At 41.3% G+C, this 26,087-nt stretch overlaps 3 protein-coding genes and 1 non-coding gene across 4 annotated transcripts in view; all 4 read right to left on the bottom strand.

Annotated features, from left to right (window-relative positions):
- LOC113015577 (copper-transporting ATPase 2-like) overlaps positions 1 to 3,084 on the bottom strand; it is a 67,814-nt gene extending 64,730 nt beyond the window's left edge. The window contains exon 1 of the mRNA XM_026157600.2: positions 2,822 to 3,084. Within this exon, the coding sequence (XP_026013385.2) occupies positions 2,822 to 2,968 (147 nt within the window). The 5' untranslated portion in view covers positions 2,969 to 3,084. The remainder of the gene's footprint in view (positions 1 to 2,821) is intronic.
- Positions 1,531 to 1,603, bottom strand: trnar-ccu (transfer RNA arginine (anticodon CCU)). The gene has a single exon. It is a non-coding gene; the product is annotated as a tRNA-Arg (tRNA).
- A 170-nt stretch (positions 3,085 to 3,254) lies between the features above and the next one.
- eed (embryonic ectoderm development) lies at positions 3,255 to 15,757 on the bottom strand. Its single transcript, XM_026157601.2, has 12 exons — positions 15,599 to 15,757; positions 14,701 to 14,853; positions 11,738 to 11,830; positions 11,333 to 11,398; positions 10,790 to 10,915; positions 9,481 to 9,562; positions 8,418 to 8,509; positions 7,586 to 7,719; positions 7,356 to 7,461; positions 6,110 to 6,268; positions 5,551 to 5,624; positions 3,255 to 4,136 (listed from the first exon to the last, which is right to left on the bottom strand). The coding sequence occupies exons 1-12, from the start codon at positions 15,716 to 15,718 to the stop codon at positions 4,010 to 4,012; spliced, it is 1,332 nt and encodes a 443-aa protein (XP_026013386.1). The 5' UTR covers positions 15,719 to 15,757; the 3' UTR covers positions 3,255 to 4,009.
- Positions 15,758 to 16,657: 900 nt separating this feature from the next.
- On the bottom strand, positions 16,658 to 25,813 carry pwp2h (PWP2 small subunit processome component). Its single transcript, XM_026159873.2, has 21 exons — positions 25,634 to 25,813; positions 25,177 to 25,289; positions 24,443 to 24,537; positions 24,257 to 24,356; positions 22,761 to 22,904; positions 22,544 to 22,679; positions 22,208 to 22,452; positions 21,524 to 21,667; positions 21,368 to 21,438; positions 21,113 to 21,249; positions 20,751 to 20,899; positions 20,503 to 20,650; positions 20,236 to 20,386; positions 19,044 to 19,224; positions 18,801 to 18,948; positions 18,385 to 18,493; positions 17,944 to 18,009; positions 17,445 to 17,663; positions 17,203 to 17,353; positions 17,021 to 17,095; positions 16,658 to 16,939 (listed from the first exon to the last, which is right to left on the bottom strand). The coding sequence occupies exons 1-21, from the start codon at positions 25,649 to 25,651 to the stop codon at positions 16,774 to 16,776; spliced, it is 2,766 nt and encodes a 921-aa protein (XP_026015658.1). The 5' UTR covers positions 25,652 to 25,813; the 3' UTR covers positions 16,658 to 16,773.
- Positions 25,814 to 26,087: the final 274 nt, after the last annotated feature.

Below are 26,087 nucleotides of genomic sequence, written 5' to 3'. Positions count from 1 at the left end.
AACCACATGAAGACCAGAGAGTACCAATGATTTGAATCACTGAATCTAGTTCCACTAAAAGAGGGGGAGTAGCAGGAGCATGTGTGACGTGCTCAAACACAGCTGGATCAAATGCTTGAATTAGCTCTTCAGCATGGCATCAAGTTTGGCAAAGGCCTGACAACAAGCCATTCAATTGATTCAGGTGTGTCAGAACAAGGATGCATCTAAAAGCTAAAGAAAAAAAAGGAGTTCTCCAGGACTGGAGTTGGAGTCCATTTGCTAGGCTCTATGTACACATAAGCAGAGATGGGCAGTAACGAGTTACAAGTAACGCGTTACTGTAATCTGATTACTTTTTTCAAGTAACGAGTAAAGTAAGGGATTACTATTGCAAAAATGGTAATTAGATTACGTTACTTTCCCGTAGGAACGCTGCGTTACTGCGTTACTAAAACCGTGATTTTTTGCGAGAATGTCTCATGACAGTGACGTAAGCGAGTGCGAGGTTCGTGACAACAGCTGTGTGCAGATCAACAATGGATCCTATATCGATTGTGGGAGAGAGTATGAGCGTGCAGCGTTTAAAGCGTGGAAGTACTGACCTTACTTTGAGTTTGATTCCATAAAAAGTGACAAAAACATTAGTGTCCGTTGTGCGTGGGAAGAAAACTTCTTTTTACAGCGAAAAAACCTCTAAACAAGCACGGAGTGCGCAACGACGTAATGGGAAATTCACAGAGAAAGTCACGGATTCTTCAACTGACCGTGGCACACCTGCACCAGGGTAAACCTCCGCCTACCCCCACTCATGCTTTACAGGTGAAAATAGAGCAACAGGACCGCTGAGTCTTTGACTTTATTTATTTTCTGCTGTGTTTTACTTGCATCTATTTGAAAGAGTGAGTGTAAACACACAAAAATATTTTATTTCATGTGCTGGAATGTGCAGAAAATAGGTTTAAATGTTAAACTAATTTCTTCCAGTCAGAGAATGTTGCATATAATAAAATTTTTGCTTGATGCATAAAGTTAAAAGATTAAAACTAATAAAACAAGTTAAAAAAAGACACTTTTCCATTTGATTACATTTTGTATGATGGATTATGCAGAAAAAGTAGAATTGGGCTGAAAGATCTATCGCTTTATCACCTCTTTAGGTTGTAAATCTGGTTTTTAAAAAGTAACTAAGTAACTAAGTAATTAATTACTTTTGTAAATTGGTAATCAGTAAAGTAACAGGATTACTTTTTTGGGGAAGTAATCAGTAATTAGTTACTGATTACTTTTTTCAAGTAACTTGACCAACACTGCACATAAGGAGTCGCCTTTGGTGATCGGGGGCAGTTATCGTACATGACTGACTCACTCGGTGCCTGTACTACAGGGTTACTTGTCTGCATTTTGGGGAACAGGACCTGAGTGTCGTCTGTTTTTGGACACAGTTCAGAACATCGGGCCATCCAAAACACATAGCAGAGGATGGTTTCGATCCATCGACCTCTGGGTTATGGGCCCAGCACGCTTCCGCTGCGCCACTCTGCTGGACAGCACCCCAGATGGGACTTGAACCCACAATCCCTGGCTTAGGAGGCCAGTGCCTTATCCATTAGGCCACCGGGGCAGATGAGCGCTTGACTTCCTTTCTTTGGAGGTTGTTTCGGGGTTCGAGTGAGAGCCATGGTTTCAAGCTGGTTTTTAGTTCAAAGATGAAGCTTATTTAAGAACATTTGAGAAACGCTGAGAAAATAAATTACACTCTGGGCAACTCAGTGTCCAGAACGCTGGCCAGCCAACACGCTGTGCTTATTGCTCCACTTTATTTGGGGGCGTTTATGTTGTCTGTTGAGACTTGTGAAACCACATGAAGACCAGAGAGTACCAACGATTTGAATCACTGAATCTAGTTCCACTAAAAGAGGGGTGAGTACCTGAGTGACTCACTCAGCGCCTGTACTGCATGGTTACTTGTCTGCCTGAGGCGTAGAAGCTTCCTTTTGGGAAAGAAAATTGTTGACACACACTAGATAGCAGTCGATTGGTAACTAACGGTAATTAACCTGTAATAAATTAAAATAGTTTTACACTAATGATTTGGAATAAAATACAAACTCAGAGTCAGCTTCTGGAACCTTTCCACACTGTACCACTCACATTAAGCTAGTATTATGTGAGAAGTCTGTCAAATCGAGGCCAAAGACATGTTTTAATCGAACTGCATTGCTGTTGAGCTATGTTGAGATTTTCACCTTTTCATATTCTCTTCTCACATATACTCATTCTAGGCAACAGGTAGTACTTATGAGTGAAGTGTGAACAAGAGTTTCACTTGTTAACAGTGAAGAACAAACTGCTGATTTAGGCTATTATTATAATTATAAACACATGAGGTCACACACCTAAACCCTTCCAACAGGCACAAACACATAGAATTTGGGGAAGGAGCAGGTTTTGTTTCTTTAAGGTGGGCTTTGTTGTTCAGCCTGTGAAACTGTCCCTGCTGCCAGTGCAAACTATTCTTCTCTTTCATAATGAAAACACACATAACATTTATGTTGTCTCTGCAAAAAAAATGTTCTTGGAGATTTCTTGTCTACTTTAACAAACCGAATTTCTTTACATTGTATTTCAACCACAAATTGAGGTTTAATTATCAGATTATTTTATCCCAGTAAAATATTTATTACGTTTCAAAAGAAAATATATATACTCCCGCTCTTCAATATAACAGAGGGACTACATCCTAACAGCTACTTTCCAGCTTTTTTAAGATGAGGTCTTAGCGATCAAATTTTCTCTAAGCCATCAGCTGCAGATGTTCCACAGCTGTTTGAAGGCCTACCTTTAACTGTGCCGTACAGCCCCTCCTGTTGCAGCCCTCTGAGTTGACGTTACAGATGCATCTGGGCTTACCGCCACATTCAACCATGCAGATCTGCTCCCCGGAGCCGTACCTGGACGAGCTTTTTGGTGATTTTGGCGAAAACATGCTGGAGTCTTTGCGGCTGAGTCCGGTTTATCTCGTCCAGTCAATCGGAGGGCAAAAGTCCGCAGCGGACAGACGACGTCATTTTTCACGCGCTCGCGTGTGGACTAAAGTGGCGTTTGATCGGAGGTAGTTCATCAAGACGAGACCAGGGGCAAAGTCTTTGATCACATGACTCCTGCGTGAGTGGGGCAGAAAGTGTAGAGAAAGGCGCAAATAAAGCGTCTAAACTTCATTCAGTGCGCACTTTTATCTGTTAGTCAGAGAAAAAAAAAGTCTGATATTGATATATTTATAGAAATTAAGTTTTATTCAAGTTCAAATGACTCCAGATAAATAAAGACAAAACACCTGCCTTTTGCTCCCTGTAACAGGACTAAAGTTTTCAAAATAAAAGCTTATTTTTATGCTAATACCGTCCTAAACAAACATCACGCTTGGGAACAGCTACAAAAGACTTTATTCAGTTTTTACGTGTGTGTGTGCGAATACTCCAGTGTCAAAGAGCACACTGTAAATTATGCAACAGCAGTCCATGTGTGTGAATGGGGGCATCAAAGCAAACCAATTATTACTGTAATAATTAAAAACACGGCACATTACAACAGAAAATTCTGTTTTCATGCATTAAAAATATCTTATTTTTCCACACATTTCCTTTTTTATTGTTATAATTTCAATGGATGGGACAGCATAGCAAACCAGAAGGCACCCAGAGAGGACACCAAGACAGGCTTCAGGGCTGTTCCTTTTTTCATCCTTCAGCTTAACATTGTTAGATGAACAGAGTAAATCCAAGTTTTATTGGATCAAAAACACTGCAAATCTGTTTTTTCTTCCCTTCACAATTAAGCTGGCAGACAAACAGGAAATGAAGACAAAAGAAGGCTTTCTTTTTATGGAATTAAAAAACAAAAAAAACAAACAAAACTATTTTTAATCTGCATACAAGAATAAATGTACAGACATTTTCTTGTTGCAGTGCAGATCTGTACACCAACACAGAGGCAGGGGAGTTGGAAGCAACAGGAACAACCGGAGACCTCAGCGCTGTCGATCCCAGCGCCAGATGGAGGCGTCATCGCACACCGCTATCAAAATGCTGCTGTCGCGGCTGAAGCTGGTTTGCCGGATGGCTGATGTGCATTTGGGGAGGGTCAGCGTGGTGCACCTGAAGAGGAACAGAGATAGTTGGGGGAAAATTGTAAAAAACCAAAACAAACAAAAAATACAGAGAAACCTTTGTTAGTGTCAATTACAAAAATGATGAAACAATTGAAATAAAAATGTTTCTTTTGTAACCTGTGAATATTTGTTGTTTAAAAATCAGTGTTCTGACCATAAATCAGACAAAAAGAGTCCCAATTTCATTAAATGTGCCAGGTAAAAAAAAGACACAGGAAGACATCACAGCAGCTTTCTATGGGGCATTGGTGCTCAGAGAAGTGTGACAATGCTGCAATAATTGATCGTGAAGACGGCACCATTTAGCAGTTTTAAGTTTTAACCTCTGAGCTGCACTAAACTGGCATTTTTCCACTATTTTGTCACTTCAGACAGTGTTGCTTTTAACCGGGCATCATTCCTGCACATTCCTGGTTCAGCCAATTCCTTGTCAAAATGCACAAGGAAGGAAATTGAATGCCTTTTCAAAAGAACTTGGAAAAAAAGTGGTAACGAAGCCTGTAAATGTTTAGGTGCAGCAGTGTTCCCAACCTGGGGGAAAAGCACCAGTGTTATAACCTTCAACTACAACTACTGTTGTTGCAGTCACTTGTAAGGAAATCTGTGTAACTGATGGAGGAGAAGCCTTTCTGTATGCTCCAGGAAGAAATGGTATTACTAAAAACCGTGGAAATAACTGACACTACTGTAAACCACATACTTCCAAGCTTAAATACGAAGTGTTACAGTTAACCAAAGCCCCGCACTGCAGCTCTTCAGTATTTGATGCTTTCAATTTTTCCAAGGATTCAAGTCATCATATTGGCTTTCTCATGGGTTTACCAATACGTGGAACATGAAACAGCCAGATGGCGGCAGTAATACCGTTGAAACTGCACTTACTGCAAGTTGGAGGTCTCAAAACATTTCCAGACACGGTGAGATTAGATGATACAACTGGGGTCTAATGGTAGGTGGTCTTTGCTTAAATATACTCCACAGTCACTTCTCAGAGACTTTAGAATACTTTTTAGATTAAAATGGCTCTACATGGTTGAGATTTCTGTCCTACCACCAAACCTCCTGACAACGGTACTGATTCCAAACCTTAAAAGGATATGATGAGCCATATGAACAACAAACATGGAACAGTGCTGACGGTAGTTCCTCAGGGCTCCCGATGAGCTATACCAAACTTCTAGTAGCACAATGTGAAGATTCCCAAACCACACGGCCCTGTGTTATTTTCTTCTAACAGCTAATGTGAAACTAAGGGTGTAGCTGATCAAATACAACAACCTGTTTAAGTTTATGAGCGTTTATTGTGATATTTTGATGCTAAAAGCAGGGCAAAGAGCAGTGGAGATACAGGACAACTATAGCACGCCTGTTGTCTGTTTTTTTTTTTTTTTTTAACTTACTTGGCTTTGTGCGGATCTTCTACTTCAAGGTCCCACACGTAAAGCTTCCCCACCTGATTCCCCAGAGCCAGCATCTGTGTATCAGCATCACAGCAGAGGTCAGTAAGAGCACCAAGACACAACAAGAAAACAAACAACTCTCAGCATCCAGTGTTTCCTACAGATTTAGCTTCCGTTTCTCCTCTGCAAGAGTTTTTATTTCTTAAGAACTAAATATCAGTGATAATAAACTACTTAAAACCAGTGACCTCCAACTCCAGGTTAGACTGCAGCTGACAGCTAGAAACTTGCTGGACAAGTGGCTAATTGATATTAAAGAGCACAATGACAGCAACCTGGCCAACCAGAAAGACAGGACAACTGGAAACACTGGGTTAGCATTGACTGACCTTTCAAGTAAATCAATTAAATGATGCAATTCTTTCCAACAGATGAAAAATAAAACTGTATTTGAGACGAAACATTTGATTATTCTGGTTTTGTCCTTTAATCAGTACAAATGAGAATGAAAATATAAAACCTGATCATACACAAAATAAATAAAGGTAAGATAGCTGACCTTCTGCCAGAAGTCCATGGAGAAGCGCATGTACCAAATGTCACACTGGCTGTAGTCAAAGCGTCCCAGAATCGTCACATTTGACTCATTTGGTTTAATGTGATCAATGTCATCCTCCATCTTCCCGGGTTTCCAGCACACAATGGCGTTTTCACAAGACTGGAATGACAACACAAACTCAGTTGTACATTTTGTTGTTTCATTAAAACTTTAAGGCGCTGAATAAGGCGCAGCGGATTATAAGGCGCATTAAGCAAAACAAAACAGTCAAATAAGTCAGACTTAACTCATTCTTCTTGCTTCCTCCACTTCTGTACCATTGATTCATTAATGCTGAATTCTCTTGCAGCTGCTCTATTCCCATGTTGTTGCAGTATATTAATGACTAACCTCATATTGTAGATGGATTATCTCAGTTGTTCTCCTGACTGAAGTTTGGTCCGTTTACAGCATCCTGCCATGCGATTGCATTTGTCCCTAACCACCAGAATCCCTCACGTTAACGTTTATCGAGTGGAAAATTGTTAGCGTTCATCCTCCAGCTTCACTGTGTTTGTTATGCTAACATAGCTGTGTTGCTAGTAGCATATCATTATACCCCAGCTAGTCCAACTTTAGTAACCCTACAAACGTCACTGCTGTTTAGTTTTCTGTTGGAAGTGATGGCAGAGCTGTAAGTTTTAATTTCTTCAGAAATCTCTCAGTCAGAACATGCTATATCATGTTTAGGTGGAAACTAGCGAGCTAACTTCCTGCTAACGCCATTAAAATGAATAAATTCTGTTTTCATGGATGTCTGGATGTTAAACTTAATTGTTACAACTGGTAAAGCAGCAACGCTGATCATTTTATTAAAGATGAACTCTCAGTGATGCCGCAGTGCTCGTTCGACTTTGGGACATGAATCAGACTGAGTTTTGGACCCAGATTACTCCGAGTCCCCTAGATACAATAGCCATAATGCTCCAACAATCCATCAAGCAGTGCGGCTTTGTTGCTTAACAAAGTCGTACTAAAACATTTTTTTGAGCATTTTTGAGCGCCGTATACCACATAAGTTTGAGGTCAGTAAGCACAACCATAATTCATCCATAAGGCACACCGGATTATAAGGCGCACTGTCAATTTTTGAGAAAATGAAAGGATTTTAAGTGCGCCTTATAGTGCAGAATATACGGTAACTTAAAAAGAAAAAAAACAAAAAAAACCCCTTTTGGGTAGCATTAAAGGATTTCCTTTCACTTGCCTTAGAAAGAATAAGATCACCAAGCCACCGCACACAGTCCACATAGTTTCTATGAATGTCACGTGTTGAGAAGTCAGGGAAGTGGATTTTCTGTGAGACAAATGCCCTAAAAAAAACAAAAACAAAAAAAACCAAAAAAAAAACCACAACAACATAAGAAAATATAATGCCATGTATGTAAATCCACAGATATGAAAACAGACCACAGAAAAAGCTTCTGGACGTCTCACCTGTTTGTCTTTGAGGGGTTGTACTCATAAGACGCGCGAATGGCTTTCTGCAATCTCTCCGAATTGATCCTCCACAGTTTTAGCGAGTGGTCCATCCCACATGACATAATCTTTTCACCTAGGAGATCAAAATCCTACAAAACAGGAAATGGATAATAGGAGAATGTGAACTGTCAGTACAGACAGAATTTAATCACATTCACCTAAAACATCTGTTTTGTCACCATTTCAGAAAATTAGCAGACAACTATGATTTAATATTGTGTAAGTTAAGTAACAGAATAAGGTGGGATGGTCTTAATAGACAGATAAACCTGAAAACGACACAGCCCAGAGGAACACCACCGACAACTGGGCAAGCTTGTGATCTGAAATTTTTTAAACTGCAATTTTAACCATTAAAAGAAACTCATTCCCACCCCCCAAAAATCAAAAATAAAAACTGAAATGACCACACTTTGTATTCAGCTTTTTCTGTAGAATCAGCCTCACACGTGCATATACTGCTGTGAGGCTGAAAATCTAATGTCAGTAAAAAAATAGTCAATACCAGATGGATAATTTCTGTTTACTTTCAATCAGATTGAAAATAAACACACATACTTTCACTAGTCACTTCGGAGAAGTAGAACATGAACAAGTCTGTGGTGTCAGCTGTCGAGGAAAAGCTTTTCCCCCCCCAAATAACCCAATACAGAAGTACTGTCTGGTGTAATGGTGCCAACATGTGCAGTCATCCCCTAAAGACCGATTCAGAATCTTTTTTTCCCTGTTGTACAATAGTCACTGTTATGTCCCAGATAAATTTCCCCACATATACTGTAAAACTCACAGCACTCAGAACTTCATCCCGATGACCCTCGACGCCTCCGAAAATGGCCACTAAAGTGTCCGTCTGTATGTTCCACAGCCGAAGAGCGTGATCTGAAAATAAGAGATGACTTTAAGAAAAAGTCTGATTGTTGTTTTACAGCCGGTCAGTGAAAGAGATGCTCACAGCTTTTTTTTCTTTTTTACTTTTTCCCCCCTCTATATTTACATAGTTTGATCTATGCATTTATATTATATTGCATTCAATACTTTAAGGGTAGAATTATATTTTATTTTGTTAATGAATTTCTTCTTTGAGGACTTTACAACTTTATTTGAACACAGTCTTAGTTTTTCTACGTGATAAGCGTTGGTTTCTCTGATTAATCATGTTAAATATATCAAAAATATCACATAAAGCATAAAAACTCACACCACCTTTGCACTTCCCAGCAGCTATAATCACACTGAAGGGTGTTTAAAAAAAAAAAAAAAAAAAAAAAAAAAAAAAAAACACACCCTTCAGTGATTAAAGGAAAGATTAAACTTTGCTGCCGTTCACATGACCTTCAGTGACAGATCCAAACCCCGCTGTCTGATTTATCTCAGATTAAGGAACCACCTGACAGTCCCGTGGAAATAAAACTTTATCCCCACTACACTCGAGTCTGAGGTGACCTGTTTTTTCTCTTTAGATTGAAGCAACAAATCACAGTTGAGAGGGGTTTTACTGCCGGGATGATTTTTATTGTTGAGTGAGGGTCAATAAAGCCATCAAAGAAAATGGGCCTTTTTTTTTTTCTTTTTTTTAAAATAAATGCATTGCTGCTGTTGTATTAACCTCACAGTGAAATATATGACAAACTGCTGGTCTTTCTGCCCTCTCTGCGACACAGCTTAACTCTTTTTTTCCTCCAAGGAGCGGGAAAAAATAATAATCAGCAAATCTCTGCTAAATAAGGAAACACAAGGTTATTGGCGTAACTCTAGGTGATGCCGTCCGGCTTATGTGTGCATAACGAGCCGGGAAGAACCCTTGAACTGCACGCAGAAGAGCTCAAATGTGCTTTATAATCACTGTTTACCTTTGCTGACAGAGAGGAGCAGATTGGGATCCCTCGGATGAAACTTCAGCTCGTTGATGGCGTTCCCGTGACCTACATAATGCTGGAAAAGAAGGGGAAAAATGACTTCTTAATTCACATTGTGCAATTAAAACAACTTGGGGCAGATGAAGTGAAATTCGGTATAGTTATTATCATTCCTCTGGGCCATTAAATGCAAGTCTTTCCAAAAATAAAAAAAATGTAAATAAAGCTCTACTGTTATAAGTTGCTTCCTGAAAATGCTTCATAATCAAATAAAACTATTTTCTGTGCACTGAAAGTGATACAGATTATTTTAAGCTTGCAGTAACACTACAGCAGTGCTGTTTGAAAACACATCGTTTTCTCTCCGTTTTGCAACCCGTCCACACTGAGACAGCATTTTCCTCAAGGGAAGAGTTTTGAAAACGCTCTCAAAAATGCAGCATTTTCAAAAACGGAGCTGTCCCGTCGCAGTGTGGACACTTGAAAGTGCAGACTTTCTAAAACGATGACGCATTTTAGTCATGTGATGCAGTCATGTGACCAATTAAACAAAGATAGCGGAGTGCATTATACAGCAGTTGTTTTGATTGCTCTCAATTTTGACAGCTCTAATAAAAAAGGTTAATATCAGTTTGTACCTGCTCCAGATAGCCTTTCTTCAAATTATTTAATTCTCACTCGCTTTTGCGCATGTGCAGGACTGGAACGTAAGTGTTTTGGGCCGTTTCAATGTGGACGCTCAACTCTGTGAAAACGGCCGAAAACGCTAGTGTGGACACGGAGCGTTTTCAGATGAAAACGCTGTTTTCAAATCTATCCGGGCTAGTGTGGATGTAGCCTAAGGAACTGCCCTCCCAGCCCATTGTTCCTTCAGTGGGCTGGTTTCAGTCATTATGCAAATGTACTGTTTATAAGATTGGGGACACCTGCAGTCAGCTGAGACTGAAGAAGTCACTTGGATGAGTGACGAAACATTTCTCCCACAAAATGCTACGTCCAGATGAACAGAATCAAGTTTTGGAGATGTACTTACCTGGATGATTGAGCATGCATCAAGACATCCATTCATATACAATAAATTAAAAAGCCACCCTGCAGTACTAACTACAAGATCCATAAAGGTTTTTTTTTACTGATTTTCACATTTGGTTTGACCATGACCTGATTTTCACCATAATTAAATCAGCTTGAGCTGTTATTAGTATCTACCATCACACAAAATTTCAAAATGATATCTTGAAAACTGTGGACTCTGCTAAAAGACAGAAGTGATGGAGCAGTTGGGTGAAGACTGACGAGTTACCTTGATGCACTGCATCGTGATGTGGTTGATCACCCGGATGATGCCACGGGATCCGGCCACAGCCAGCAGGGGGTGACTCGTGTTGGTGTCATAGGTCCAGGCGCACGTGTAGAAGTTCTCGTCTGCCTTTGCAAAGTCAAGGAAACCTGAACAGAATCTACACTTACCTTTCTTTAACAGACTCAGATGTCCTGCTGTCAGCTGCACAGAGTCACTCAAACTTCAGCACAAACAAGCGTCTCTTCTTCTCTGTACCCCCTGAACTCTTTTCCATTTACACTGTATATTTTCTGCTCTCAGCTGCAGAGCTTTTATGGAGTTCAAATACCTTTCAGATGGCTAGATAATGTAAAAATATCAGATATCTTAATCCTCGCTGTTAGCCTTCAGCTCAGGTGTCGAGGCATTAAACCCGTCTAGACTGCCCTTCTGTCATCTAAGCAATAAAGAAGTATATAAAAGTCAAACTGCAGGACTTTTTGTGTGTTAGGAAAACTGACAAATGAGAGCAAAGAAGGATTGAGGAAGTAGGTGAAAGGATACGTCTGCATCAACGTAGGACTGCAGGAGTCTGATTTCTCCTTGAGAGTGGCATTCATACAGAGTTACCTGGATAAGCACAGATGTGAGAGGCGGACAAGTTCACTAATAATCAGTGTTTAAAAGACATTTTTTAATGTTCCTTTCATTGCCAAACTATAAATGGATAAAGAAGTCATTGCAAATCAGCAGGGTCATTGGAGCTTGTTGTTATACACTGGTAAATCTCATGCTTTTATTGTCTTTGCGAGCATTTCACAGTGAGCTGCATGCTTTGAAAACTCCTAACAATATATTGGACAAACACCAGTAAACAGATCAGGACTCTCCCACCTCTGGTAATATGCTGACCCACTACAGAAATAAGCAATTTAAACCAACTTTTAAAATAACTGATCATTTATTTACCCTGTTACTCCCAACTGTAGCAAACACCAGCGGGTCTCCCTCCTTGCTGTGCCAGTTAAACTGCACTCCAAACAATGGCTGGCCATGGTCCTCCTGAGACAAATACAGATGTTGTTAATAGCCACTTGCGCTCCTACAAAAAAAATCCTGTATGTATGAGCGCGCATTAAACCAGATGGGTGTACTAAGAAGCAGGTTAAACAAAACAAGGCTTTGTTCTGGCTAGATGACACTTCAATCAATTCAGTTCAGTTTGATTTGTGTAGCACCAAATCACAACAGAAATCTCTTCTTCATATTATATGGTAAAGATTAGGGCTGAACGATATATCGCATTTGCGATAATATCGCGACATGATCAAGTGCAATTTTCTAACCGCAAAGGCTGCGATTATACTCTGGACATGTCCAAATTCATGGGCTGCATCCTCCTGAGGCCGCATTTGTAGACCGATTACGTCACAGCGACGCGCCGAAGGCTGTCCAAATTACTACCATATCCCAGAATTCATAGCGCGGCCCAGCCAAACTCCAGTTTCCAACAATGGCGGCCGCTACTAAGTTTTAAAATTACTCTTACTAATCTTTCTGGGTCACAAAATAAACTTAACATATTTTCAGGCGAGAAAGTAGTTGTGTAAACATCAAATATCTGCTCAGTTTATCAAGATATCCCATATTTGCAAAAGTGCTTCGACGTTTTCAGAGGCGTCTGCTACCCACCAGCTCGACAGCTAGCCGGGAGCTCGAGGGTTACTGATGCGGCCGAGAACGGCACAACTCCCGGCACATCATTTTCAGATCACCGCGGAGTTTCGCTGCTCGGGTTAAACGTAATATATAAGTCACTTAGACAACCTAAAAATGTTATTGTTGGGCTTTTTTCAGTGTTTTGTTTGTTCGTGAGTAAATCGGTTTGGCTGAGATTAAAGTTATTAGATTAGATAAAATAAAACTTTATTAATCCCCCGGGTGGGTTCCTCCTTGGTTTTCACACAGCTGACTAAACGTCAAACAGAAAACTTATTAAACAGAAGTATGAGACAGTCGAGAATTTACACCAGTGTCTGGTTATATTTTAGATAGCAAGAAGCAGACGGCCGAGTTTATTAAACTCCACCGAGACAGCGGTGACGCTAATCAGAACTAGACCGTCCAATTTCACAGCCTTTAAATTTTAAAGGCGTGTTTGTGTGTGTGTTTATACAATTGCTATTATGTTTGCACTTTATGTGTAATGTTACTGACTGCAGAGATCAGTAAAATGTGTGTATTTTTTATTTATTAGTTTTATTTATTTAATATTATTTTTTAATTGAATGACTGTCTAGTAGTTCACAGATGTCGAAAAACTGAGTGTGGTAAAGCCACTGATTTTGTTTATGTATATTTCTGCAATCTGCACATTGTACTGACTTTCATTTTAATGTTTACACCAGGGTTCCTTGTCAGCACTTTATGCTCAGATGTTTGTAAGCTAAAAATAAACTATTGTGTATGTTCAAATATACTGTTGTGATTGAAGAAGTTAAATAAAAATGTCAGTCATCAATTCATGCATCACCTCATGTCATCATAACAGAGGTCTGTCTTCCAGGAAAGAACAGTTTAAAATTAATGTAATATAGTATTGGCCATACTATATGATGTATTGCTTGTCTTTGTTTAATAATACAGAAGACAAAGACCTTAAAAAATAATCGCATATCGCATCGCAATCGCAATATTGGGGCAAAAAAAATCGCAATTAGATTATTTTCCATAATCGTTCAGCCCTAGTAAAGATACCACAATAACATGGAGAAAACCCCAACAATCAGGCAACTCCCTATGAAGAAGCATTTGGGGACAGTGGGAAGGAAAAACTCAATTTTAAGCGGAAGAAAAAGGCTCGGGTAGGGGCGGGAATCTGTTGCCACTGGTTCGAAGTGAGGGGAAAAATAAAGGACAAAGAGACACTGCCAGAGATTAACAATAACTAATGATTAATTGCAGACTGGTTTATAAAACATTAAGAGACCAAAGATATGCTCAATGCATCATGGGAATCCCCCAGCAGCCTAGACCTTTTGCAGTGTAACAAAGGGAGGAATCAGGGTCACCTGATCCAGCCCTAACTACAAGCTTTGGCTGAATATTACTGACGATATTCTGTAAATAATTCAAATTTCCCATCTGTGTTCTTCCACTTTGAGCTGCTGCCTTTAGTGATCGCCACACCACAGCGGATCATCTGCCTTCCTGGCATCCTCGTCTGACACAACAACCCACTGCATGTCCTCCTTCAGTTCCTCCCCCAGTTCCATCTTCATCGTCCTTAGTCCAATGTATCCAGTCTTTCCTCTGCACATGTCCAAACCATCTCAGCATTGTCTCTCAAACCTTGTCTGTAAATCGGTGTCCCTCTGATGCATTACCTTCTAATCGTATCCCTTCTGGTAACTGCCAATGAAACTCTTAACATCTTTAACTCTGCCTCTTGTCTTTATGTCAGCACCACTGTCTCCAAACCAGAGATCATAGCAGGCCTCTTGTAAACTTCCCCTTTCACTTTTGGTGCCATCTTTCTGTCACAAATCAACCCTGACACTTGTCTCTACCAACTACACGCTGGTTGCACTCTCTTTTTGACCTCTTTTGCACACCATCTGCTGCTTTCAGTGGGTTGATCCACAATATTTAAACTCCTTTGCCTTCACGATATCTACTCCTTGGATACTCACCTGTCACTCATTCACACGTGTATTCTGTCTTGCCTGCCTAGCAGTTTAAATCAGACCAGGCAGCAGATTAGGACAGACCTATTAATGCCTTTTCTGAATCGACAGCTAAGAACATCCAAATACCTGACTGACTATGTATTGTTTTTTGTACTGCAGGCAGTTAACAGGACATTTGCTGGCTCATTTCACAGTAAACCCCTCTAGGTTCTGCACACTGTCTGGTGTGCTGGACGTACTCACCCTCAGGCTGTTGACACATTTAAAAGAATATCTGCACTTCTTGGACTTCCACTTGCCCTTGCCCCAGCTCTTTCTGCCAGGGGCATTGGCGGTGTTGGTGGGTGTGTCTGGGCGTTCTGCGTTGGTGCCACTCTCAACGCTGACGGCATCGTCCTGCAACCAGCAGCAACACAAACAAACGTGTTATTTAATGCAAAATCATCTTCTAAACATGCGCATTGAGACCAGAACATGAGCACTCATAAACAAAGTGTGCCTGATGTGCTGAAGACATTGTAAACAAGTTTCTTGCCTTGCTATTTGTTTAACACTGCACTTTTTAATAGCACAAAAAAAACAACAACAAAAAAAAAAACCAATCAAAAGCGTATCACTTCCAAACTATCGGGTCAGTTTAAACACAATGAAGGAGGAGACGAGTAAAGATGGCTGTGGTTGGCCCAGGCTGCTACAAAAACATTCCTCATTAATCAGTTCATAAAGCGCTATAACATTTTTCTCACAATCAAAGCTTAACTCAAGACCATTCTTGAGCAACCCATCCGAAAAACACTACATTTTGGTCAGTATTTAGTTTATTATTTATCTGCTTGATGCTTTTTGCCAAGGCTAGCCCAGGTTTACACGTGAATAACTCCAGTCTGAGCACAAAGAAAACACGTGTGCGCTAACATGGATGGTGGAACACGTGCGGGAAAATTTATTTGAAGACACTAAAATAGTCCACAGTGAATAACTATATCTGATAGCTCCAGCTGTTTGAATCCAGCCGGTATGAATAAACAAAGATGCTAGCTAAAGCCTTTAGCACATCGGCTACTTTAGCACAATGCTAACTGATCAGAAGCGCTACACGGCTCATCTGCGGCCCAACATCAAACACGGTTTAAATGCTTACGTTCTCATCTCCTGACAAGTCGGGGTTGCTGTTCTCATCGCTGCTCAGCTTTTGCTTTTTCGCCGGTATTTCTTTTCCCGCTTGAGAAGGGGACTCGGACATGTTCTTATTTTCCCTCATTTTGGAATTAACCCCGCCCCTTCCGCTCCTACGCCCACGAGCATGCCGGAAACTGAATATTCAGCCAATCGCGAATCGCAGCTCGACTGCACAAATACCGGTTATTTTCCAGTTAAAGCCGTGCAGGCGTATTATTTATATTTTTGCTTCGTGCCACTATACATTTTTTTTATAATAATTTCTTTATCTTTTACTTCCGGACTTCTGTCATTTTAAACGCTCTTGAGCAATAGTTCTCCAGCTTTCTGATAATCTTTCAAAGTGTTTCTTTGGCCATTGCTGCTTTTTCATTCACATTCAGTTTACACATTCAGATTCAACTGCACAAGCTAGGACAAACGTTACAACAGTGAGTGCCTGCAGACATCTGTAAAACACGGTGGAAGCTCTATCAAGGTTTGGGCTGCATTTCAGTAAGTGGTGTTCAAGATCTCTTCAAATGATGAATTAAGAACTCAGAAAAGTACCATCAGATTTTGATCCACCATGCAATTACATCTGGAAAGCATCTGATTGGTAACAGCTTAATTTTTCGGCATGGCAATGATCCCGAACACACTGCCAATGCAGTAAAATATTGCTGAATAGAAACACACAGTGGAACACTACGAGTCATGGATCGGCCTCCGGACCTCAACATTATTTAAGCAGTGTGGGATCATGTTGACACAGAACAGAACAAAAGGCAGAAACATCCAAAGAAGAGCTTTGAATGTCCGTCAAGAAGTCTGGAGAACTATTCCTCAAGATATACACATCACTGCATCTATTTCATTTATTTTCCTAGAAAAAATATGGAGACGTCCAAGACCTTTGCATAATAATGTAAATAACATTTGCTTATAAATGTTCTATATATACGCTAACAAAAAAGAAATCAATAATAATAATAATTATAATCATACAGGGTGACATTTCATTAAACCAAATAAAACCATCCACAGTTATATATGAATTTAATTATAAAAGAACTCTAAAACATCACATCCAAGTACACAAAAATCTGTTTTTCTTTTACAGTTCAACATGTGTCATGCTGTGGCACTGAGGTGGCCCTACAGCATCATTTCTGCATCCTCTAAAGAAGCCTCGCTCATCTCCTCAGACAGCTCTTCATCCTCCTCCTCCTGGTCCTCTGTCTCCTCCTCAGCCGCCCTCTTTAAGCCTCTTTGCTTTGAGAGGGCCACGGCATAGCGGATGTTGTACATGTTGAAGTCGCAGCTACACAAACAAAGCACACATTCAGATCTGTTAAGCTGTATCTGGGCAAAGGCACAACATTTCAGAGGATCTGTAACTTACAGCTTGGAGAGGTCGTCGAAGTGCCTCTGGATGCTCTTCTGTAGCGCCTGCAGCGTGGGCAGGATGGCTCCAGACCTGCATGCCAAAGCAGATGCATTGAAAAATTTGTTGCTGTCATCTTCTGTTCACTTACAGTCATGCTGAACTGAATCTGTGATGTGAATGAGAGCCTGAGGACACACCTGTTCTTCAGTTTCTGTCCGTGCAGCATGAGCAGGTTCTGGGCCCAGGTCATATAGAACTGCAAGTGGCCCGACTTCTCCAAACACGTGGCGATGAAACCCAGCAGCTTCTCGACATAAATGTCAGGAAGAGAGCCGCAAACCACCGAGACTAGGCCAGAAGGACACACAACTCACATCACTCGGGCGTTTCCAAGTGAAAAAGGGAACTCAAAATGTTAAATAAGGTGAAATTCACTCACTCTGCTCATGTGGGACCTTCTCCAACACTTCCTGCTTGAGGGCTTTTTCGTTGAGTCTGAACGCCAGGACTATGGCCGACGCCCACTCCTGAAGGCGCAGCTGTTTGCGTATGCTGGCCGGTGTCACGTCTAGGTCCAGGTCGTACGGGTCGAAGACCAGTGACCCGTCAAGGGAGTAGACCAGCAGGCCCTCAGTGGTGGTGGCCGCCCAACTGCGACCTGAGGAGGAGGAGAACAACTTGACTAACCGGCCGACAAAGCTCGTCTGTAACGGGACGCATGCTTTTCATACATGCTTCATAAACGTGTCTGCTGCTGTCCAGCGAAGTTTGCTGCACGAGATTCAAACACCGTAATGGGAACAGCAAACATGAAAAACTGCTGTGATGACGGACAACATCAACATCATGAAGGACAACATCAGTGTTGTCTTCCATCATCCAGTGTTCACAGGATAACATTTTGAAACCATGCTCCAAGCTGTAATTCTGTCACCTACCAGTAGGGGAGAACCGCAGCGAGCTCACTCTGATCTCAGGTTTGAAGTGACGAGAACTCATGTCACCTTTAAGGATGAGCAGACACAAGAATCAGTGAGGGTCGATTCAAAAACATCAGTGAATAAGGCACAAGAGACTTTTTTGTAAAAGGCCTCATGATCCTAACAAAATACAATTACTTAATTACATGGAGGGCTGCCAAAATTATATCATAAAGTCAAGATCAACTCAAGGTCAAAATCAGAGAAAATGTCAAATTCTTAATCACCTAAATGAATCAAAATACATTAAAATCCTCACTTCTAAAGTTTATTGATTTTTAATTCTGGCGGTTTCAGTCCGATCACAGCAATAACCACTTCTGACCACTGCACCTTGTAGCAAACACACCACTTCCACACTTATAATAACTGGTCTGAGCCTTCGTGTGAGGGTTGTACCTCTCCTGACTCCAGGGAGGCTGATGCTGACTCCGTCTCCGTCCCCGGCTCCTTCATCCACCAGAGCCAGACTGCCGAACTCTGTCATCTTCCTCCTGTCCAGGAACTCCTGAAGGTGAAGCAGGACAACAGGATAAGCGAAACCTGTCATAATTAAAACCTCTTCAAGGACTAAAGATGCACATTTTCACGATGAAGCGTCCGATCCATCCATGTTTACTCATCTAGCATACGCTTTTAAAAAATGCCTTAAATTCCTATTTTGGGTTCACCTCGTCTCCTTAACCCCCCCCCCCCCCCAAAAAAAACCCCTCAACCATAGATCTGTTTTTCCAGGACAGCCGATGCTATTAAATATGTATGCTGCAGTCATGTGACATGGAAATAAACTCGCTGAGCAGACTGTGAGGTCGCACCTCCATAGCGTCGAAGGACAGGTTGCAGGAGATTTCAAACTTCTTTATGAGCATCTGCTCCTTGATGTTGTAGATGCAGACAAACTTGGCCTGACCCCCAGCCAAAACAGACTCCCCGTCCGCAGAGTAACACAGTGATGTAAACGACCTTAACGAGAGACAGAAGAAAAAAATAAAGTCACATTAAACGAGATGATTTGAACCAGTGGAATCAAACCTGAGGCTCAAATCCCATCCACTCACTTGCCCTTGGCGGACTGCTTGGCTGTGATTTTATCCGTCTCCTTGCGGCCTGTCTGCAGGTCGTGTCGTCCAGCAACGGAGCCGTTTTGTGTGGCCGTGTGCGGGTTCCAGAAAGAGATCTCACCGTTCAGAGTGGCCACAGCCAACTCCTGACCATCGGGGCGGTACGTCACTGCCAAGCCTGAGGAACAAAAGACATAAAAAATAAATAAATAAAAAAAACACAGTGAGGGAGGCAGAATACAACATAGACATATACAACAAACAAAAGCACAGAGAGAACTCGCCCTGAAGGGCTATGCTGAAACTTGATGTTTTATGCTGATGTCAGCACTAACAATAAAAATCCAGTACAGTGTATAAATGTTTTTCTGTTACTGTGAAGTCACATGATGTTGTAGAGCTCAGCCAAAGAAAGTGCTGATGTCCCAAAATGACTGTTATTTTATAATCCAAAGGAAACTATAAAGCCTTTAAATAAATTCGTGTGACCATGAACTTTGACCTTGAAACATTGCATAGTAAAATGGTTTATTTTATCATCTTTACCTATATAATCAGAGCAAAACTGGCTAAAATCTTTGGCTTCTATAAGCTGCAAAAAGTTTAAGATAAATTTAAGGATATATTCATGCACACGTGTAATTTTACAAAACTTCATGGGGTCATAGTGACATTATAGGGCATCGTATTGAAAAAACAAGAAGTGTTGTACAGCTCTCTCTATGCCCTTTCATATGATATATCACTTGATAACTTTTATTTAAATTTTTTTCAACATTGACTTTGCTAACAATGAAGGTCAAGGCCAAATGCATAGCAAACCTAGGTAGTCAAGGCCTAGTATATTTTTGGGAAGTTTGAAGACGATCCATAAAAAGTCGTTACTGATTTTCAGTTTGGTGTGACCTTGACTTGGACGCAGTTTTCACCCAAATGAAATAAGCTTGAGCTGTTTGTAGTATCTACCGTCACACAAAAGGTTGAACATGATATCTTAAAAACTGTGGACGCTAGACTGCTAACAAACAGACAAACATTACAAAAGAAACAAAACCAACTTAAAAGCAACTTGAATCTTTCAATCTGTCCCCCCTCCCCTAGTGGCGGCATAAAAAAACAAACAAAAAAAAACCAAAACACCCAAATCACAAGACGATCACTGATGGCTTCACGAAGGATCTGAATTTACCATCAGATGTGAGGGGAAGCGTTTCCTTGGTCTGCCAGCTGTCCAGCATGTCCCACAGCCGAACGGTTCGGTCCCACGAGCAGCTGGCCAGGACGGACTGAACCGGACTGAAACAGAGGCAGCTCACCGGACCCTCGTGACCCGCCAGGACCTGTCCGGTCGCAGGAAGAAAGTGTTAATCTGAGGGATCCTGGCAGCTTCAATCAAGTTAGTCTGTCTCATAAGGAAGGATGAAAAAGCGTAATTAAAAAGAAGCATGATGCCTACCTCTAGCAGCCTGCCTGTCTGCATAGACCAGAGGAAGATCTCAAAGGAATCCTGAGCTCCTGCGCTCACCAGCTCCCCACTGGCATCTACTGCGAGGGAGGAGAACTGCGCAGGCCGAGGCGACGTAAAAGTCCTGAAGTTTCGGTATCTGCCAAAAAAAAAAACCAAAACCCAAAACAACATTACAGGAATACATTCTCAACCATCTTTTAAAAGAATACACCCCCGTCCTTGCCGCCAGCGCCCACCTGTGCAGGTCGAAGGCTCGGACCGTCCCGTCCAGAGAAGCGCTGACGATGACGAAGCCGCTGGAGGTGAAGGTGACGTTAGTGACGCTGCTGGTGTGTTCGGTAAATGTGACAAAGCAGAGGCCGGTGTTGGTGTTCCACACTTTCACCTGCAGGAATTTATTAACACAGTGTGGAGTCAGAGACGAGACCTTGAGTCTTCATTTATCTGGTATTGAACTAATGATTGGATTCAGGTATGTTGATTCAGGGTGATATCTAAAACCTGCAGGACACCGGCCCTTGAGGCCTGGAGTTTCCCACCCCTGTTCTCCTGTCTCAGCATGGACACATGAAGTTAAAGGCTTCACTCTGAGACTCACTTTGCTGTCGTCCCCTCCCGTCACGATGTACTGTCCGTCTGGAGAGTAAGCCAGCGACGCCATGTTGTTGAAGTGTCCCTGCTGCTTGAACACGTACGACTCACTCTGCCACTCCCACACCAGCAGCTGGCCCATCCCTGAAACAGTCGATGTGTTTACCTTTTGAGTTTTACTCTGTAACACCAGTAAGCTAACGCGCGCGCACACACACACACACACACACACACACACACATAAAAACAAACAAATTCTTACGCGAGCACCCAAAGCCAATCCAGTCTCCGGAGCTGTTTATAGCCACCGAGGCAATCCTCTGGTCTGAAATACTGCAGGGAGACACATCCACACGGTTAGATGAGAAAACACATCTGTCCTGTAACTTTTTAAACCCAACCACAGCTTTTCCCTCACCTCAGGGAGTGAATGAGGTTAAACTCTGGAAGTTCGTGCAGGTGGAATATCCCAGAGGCGAAGCCTGTGACCAGGATGTGGTTCGGTTTGTGGTACGCAGCAGCAGTCAAGTTGTTAAAATCCCCTTCTTTGTTGAAAAAGTGTCTGAATGTGGAAACAAAAGGCTGTTTTTAGATCTCACTAAAATCCTAATGCCAGCATTGTCTTCCATTAATGTTACAGAGCTGGATATTCATAATAAATAAAGCCAGAGCTTAAAATAGTGAGGTAAGCATGCAAAACTAACCCCTCTGAGCAAAAAGCTCAAGAATCAGCAAGTTCTTACAAACCAAACAAAGCTAGAATGTGTTTTCCAGCCCTGAAAATTTAACATGGATTCTTCCTGTAATTATGTAGTTATGAAAGCTCATAAATGTTTCAAACAAATCAGACAAAAACAGAAAACTCTGATCCATCCCTGTGAAATTGAAGGGCCGGTAACTGAAAATATTCACAATATGAAGGTAAAAGCTTATATGACATCATTAAATATACTGAAGTTGTTAGCACCCCAAAAAAACCTCATTTGATTTAACTGATTAAACTAATAAATAAAAATAAATATGTAAACTTTAGCAGTTATAAAATCAGAATTGCAATTAGAGAAAAATCAGGAAAAGAATCGGGAAATTGGAGGTGTCTTACTTGCTCATCATCTTGTATCGAACATTCTTCTTCTTCTCTCTCTCTTTGGCGGTTTCAACTTTCCCTCTGATCACCTCTCCCTCCTCTCCCTCCACCTTGTCCCTCTCCTCGCTCTCCTCTTCTTCCTCTTCCTCCCCTTGTCTCGGGAGCTTGGGTTTGTCCTGGCTCTTCTTCAGAATGAGGCCGTCCAGCTCGGTGTCGCTCTCCCACACACACAGCGTCCCGTCCTGGCTCACTGTGTACAGCTGAGTAAACATGCACAAGAGGGATGAACACACAGAACCACACCTACAAACACATATATGTATATATGTAGATTAGCAGAAGTAAACCTACATCTAAGCTGTCCTTTTCAAAGAAACAGCCTACGACGATGTCCTTGTGTCCACCCAGGGAGTAGTAGATCAGGTTGGCCCAGCGCTCTGCACCGAACACCCACGTCGACATGTCTTTGCTGCCCACCACAAAACACCTGGAAGAAAAACGCCACAATCACAATGTATTCCAGTCCAATTACAGGCTTCTTCTGCACTCTCATGTTTGACAAACTCACTTGGAGTCGTCTGTCCAGTCGATGCAGGTGGTTTCATCGTAGGGACCGTAGTAGCTCTTGTCTAAGACGAAGGCATTAAACTCTCGCTTCTTCCCAGGAGCGTGGTACATCAGAGCCACGTTTTCCTTTGTTACAATGAACTTCCTACAAATTAAAAATGCAGCAAACAGTCGTCAGAATAATTTTTGTTCTCTCCAGATAATGATTTTACAGCACACGTCTTTAATGACTTTAAAAAAAAAAAAAGAAGTGGATGCACAGGTTTGAATTTATTTGGGATTTTCTTCGATCCACAGAGACCTCCACTCATGTTTGCTTAAATGTCCCTGAGTAAGCCGCACCTTGATCAGACACGTTTGGAGCCTTCAACAATCCAGTGGTATAACCTGGCACAGACCCGGCTTTTAAGTGTAGTCCACAAATTTCCAAAAGGGTGGAGGTCGGGGTTTTGGGAAAGCCATTCCAGAAGCTTAATATTTGTTTTATTAATTTAAAAAAATAGCTTAATCTCACAATCTCACATCTTAAGTTCACATTCACTCCTACAAACATACCTGTTATCATCGTGGCCAAGCTCAATTTCTATCTGGTCTTACCATAAAACGTTTTGACTTGTCCATGTGAGCATCTGCAAGTTTCAGTTGCGCTTAAATGTGTCAATTTTGGAGTATGGGCTTCTCTCTTGGTCGACACCGTCTCAGTCAATGGTGATGTAAATCTGACTTCACCTTGGAAAGACTTGAGCCTTGGTGGTTCCTGAACATCCTAACCAATTTCCTCTCATCTGAGGGTCACAGTTTGGGTCTGCTTCCTATTAAAAGGCCTTGTCAAGTTAAAAGATATTGCTGAACCTTCAGCACCACTTATTAAAAGATTCAAGTGGGTGAATGTATACATTACAGCCTGTATCTATGTGCTTGAACCTGTGGGAATTACATCCATCTCTTCCGCTTATCCTTTTAAGGCAGGGTGCACCCTGGACAGGTCGCCAGTCTGTTGCAGGGCTAACACATAGAGACAGACAACCATTCACACTTGCATTCACACCTATTGGCAATTTAGACCTACCAATTAACCTAACCACACTAACTGCATGTCTTTGGACTGTGGGAAGAAGCTGGAGTACCCAGAAAGAACCCACGCAAACATGGGGAGAACATACAAACTCCACACAGAAACACCCCGGCCTGATGGTGGCAACAGTGCTGACCACCGTGCATGTGAATTACAGAAAATCCAAAATAAATTTAAACTTGTGCACCCAGTTCTTGCTTTTTTTGAAGTCATTAAAGACGTGTGCTGTACAATCATTCCACTCTGGATGAAGATCAGTTTAAAGAAATCATTAAAATCCTGAAATTACCATCACATTCACGCCTATGATGAGTGGATGTAAACGTCCGACTACAACTGTCATATAAACTCTGCTGAGCTGTGTCTTACTAACACCAAGAAGAAGTAGTGCAAAATGCGTCGCACAGTTTGAACGTCCTTACCTTCCATCAGGTGAGAAGCGGATGCTGCTCACAGGTTTGTGAAAGTGGAAATGATGAAGGATGGCTCTGGTGATGAGACTGACCAGCACCGCTGCACCATCTGTTTGACACAAACATGATCAGACACGCTTGGATTTTGTTCTCGTCCGAGTCCTGAAGAAGACCTTAACTGTAAATATTTTGTACCTTCATCCACAACGATCGCCAGGCTCCCATCAGGAGAGAGACCCACACAGGTTATATTCTTTGTCGTGGAGAACGGCAACGTCTCAGACGTGTTGCTGCAGGGCAGAGATTAAAAACACATCAGTCTTATTTTCATTATTTTTAAGATAAGGTGACTTTAATGGTTACTTACTATGCTTTTTCTTACTTTATGACATATATGAAATGTTTATGTGTGCAAATGTAGACAGAGTTTCAAATAAGAAGGCAAATGTGAAAATAATCCTACCAATAGCACAAACTTTACCTGGAGCCCCTCTGCAGGCTTCCAGAAGTTGGCAAATTAGAGGAAAAATGTGCTTTTAGGCAGGAAGGGATAAAGATGTCAAGTGACAGAAGCCAAAAGGGCAAAGGGTTCAGAAGAGAATCATGCAAAGCTACTTCAGTGTAGATTTATCATGACAAATACAACTTTTAGATGCAACTGAATGGAAAATATAATTTATTTTTCATTATCCTACCCCACCTGCACACTGAAACCTATACTGCAGCACAATCAGTTGTATTTTAATGTGGACACCATGAAAAAAAAAAAGTCCGAATACTTTTAAGTGACCACAAAAAACAGTGCATGCAACTCTTCTCTTTGCAGATCCAATAACATCTAGACGCTGGACACTGCATCCAGATGTTGTAGGACAGGACTTTACAGATAACCCTTTCCTGTATGTGTCCTATACCACTGTTTGTCTTACTTCTTCAGGTCGAAGACAGAGATTCTGTTCCCAACTGGACTGATAACAACGTTGCCATCTCTGGAGAAGTTCAAATTTCCCTGGCGATAGACTGCGCCGAGCAAATTGGAAAACTACAAAATAAAAAAAAAGTGATTTTACTTTTGATCATCAGCCAAGTGTATGCAGTTCCTGTCAAAACGTGGGAATTCAACACATTCAGAGGCAGATTCATTAAACTGTATTAAAACACAGACACACACGCACAACTAAACCGATATTTTGTTATTATATACACAAGCCGAAATAATTATGAATGATATACCATTGAAAGCAAAAACACTTGAATGTTTACAGCACTTCCAACATCGAAAAACTTATTAAGTCTAAAACTTTTTAAATGGAGTTTGGTCTGACACGCATTCCCGCTACCAAAGCATCGCGACTATAGCAAAGTCGCTAACAGCAGCGCACTTACCCTATAAGCAAACTTCATTTTACTAAATATTCATTAACTTCAGAACATTAATCTTCTTTTTAACTCTTTATAAATCCCAGGACTATGAACGTGAGACCAACATGCTTCTTCTTCCTCCACACGTGTGATGCGTTTTGTTGACAGTCGACACATCCGGTTTGAGTTGACTTGGAAAACTGCACGGCGCCCTCTGGTGACAAGGAGGTTAAAGTACAAGGTTTTAACATAAAAAAGGGGTTTGACTACATGCATAGCTCCCCCCTTCATAACATGTGTATCCACCTGTATAGGCCAGACCTTTTTTTAGAACTCATAAATCTGGATGGTGACAAATAATGTTGGACTGTTGATGTAGATGTTGGAGGTGACTGTGTTATCTGTGTTATTTTAATAATATTAATGTTTTTTAATCAGTCATGTTTATGCAACTAAAGATCATTTTGGAAGTAGAGCA

This window comes from Astatotilapia calliptera, chromosome 23 (genome assembly GCF_964374335.1).
Source record: "Astatotilapia calliptera chromosome 23, fAstCal68.1, whole genome shotgun sequence".
NCBI lineage: Eukaryota > Metazoa > Chordata > Actinopteri > Cichliformes > Cichlidae > Astatotilapia > Astatotilapia calliptera.
This window is presented reverse-complemented; position numbering and strand designations above follow the sequence as displayed.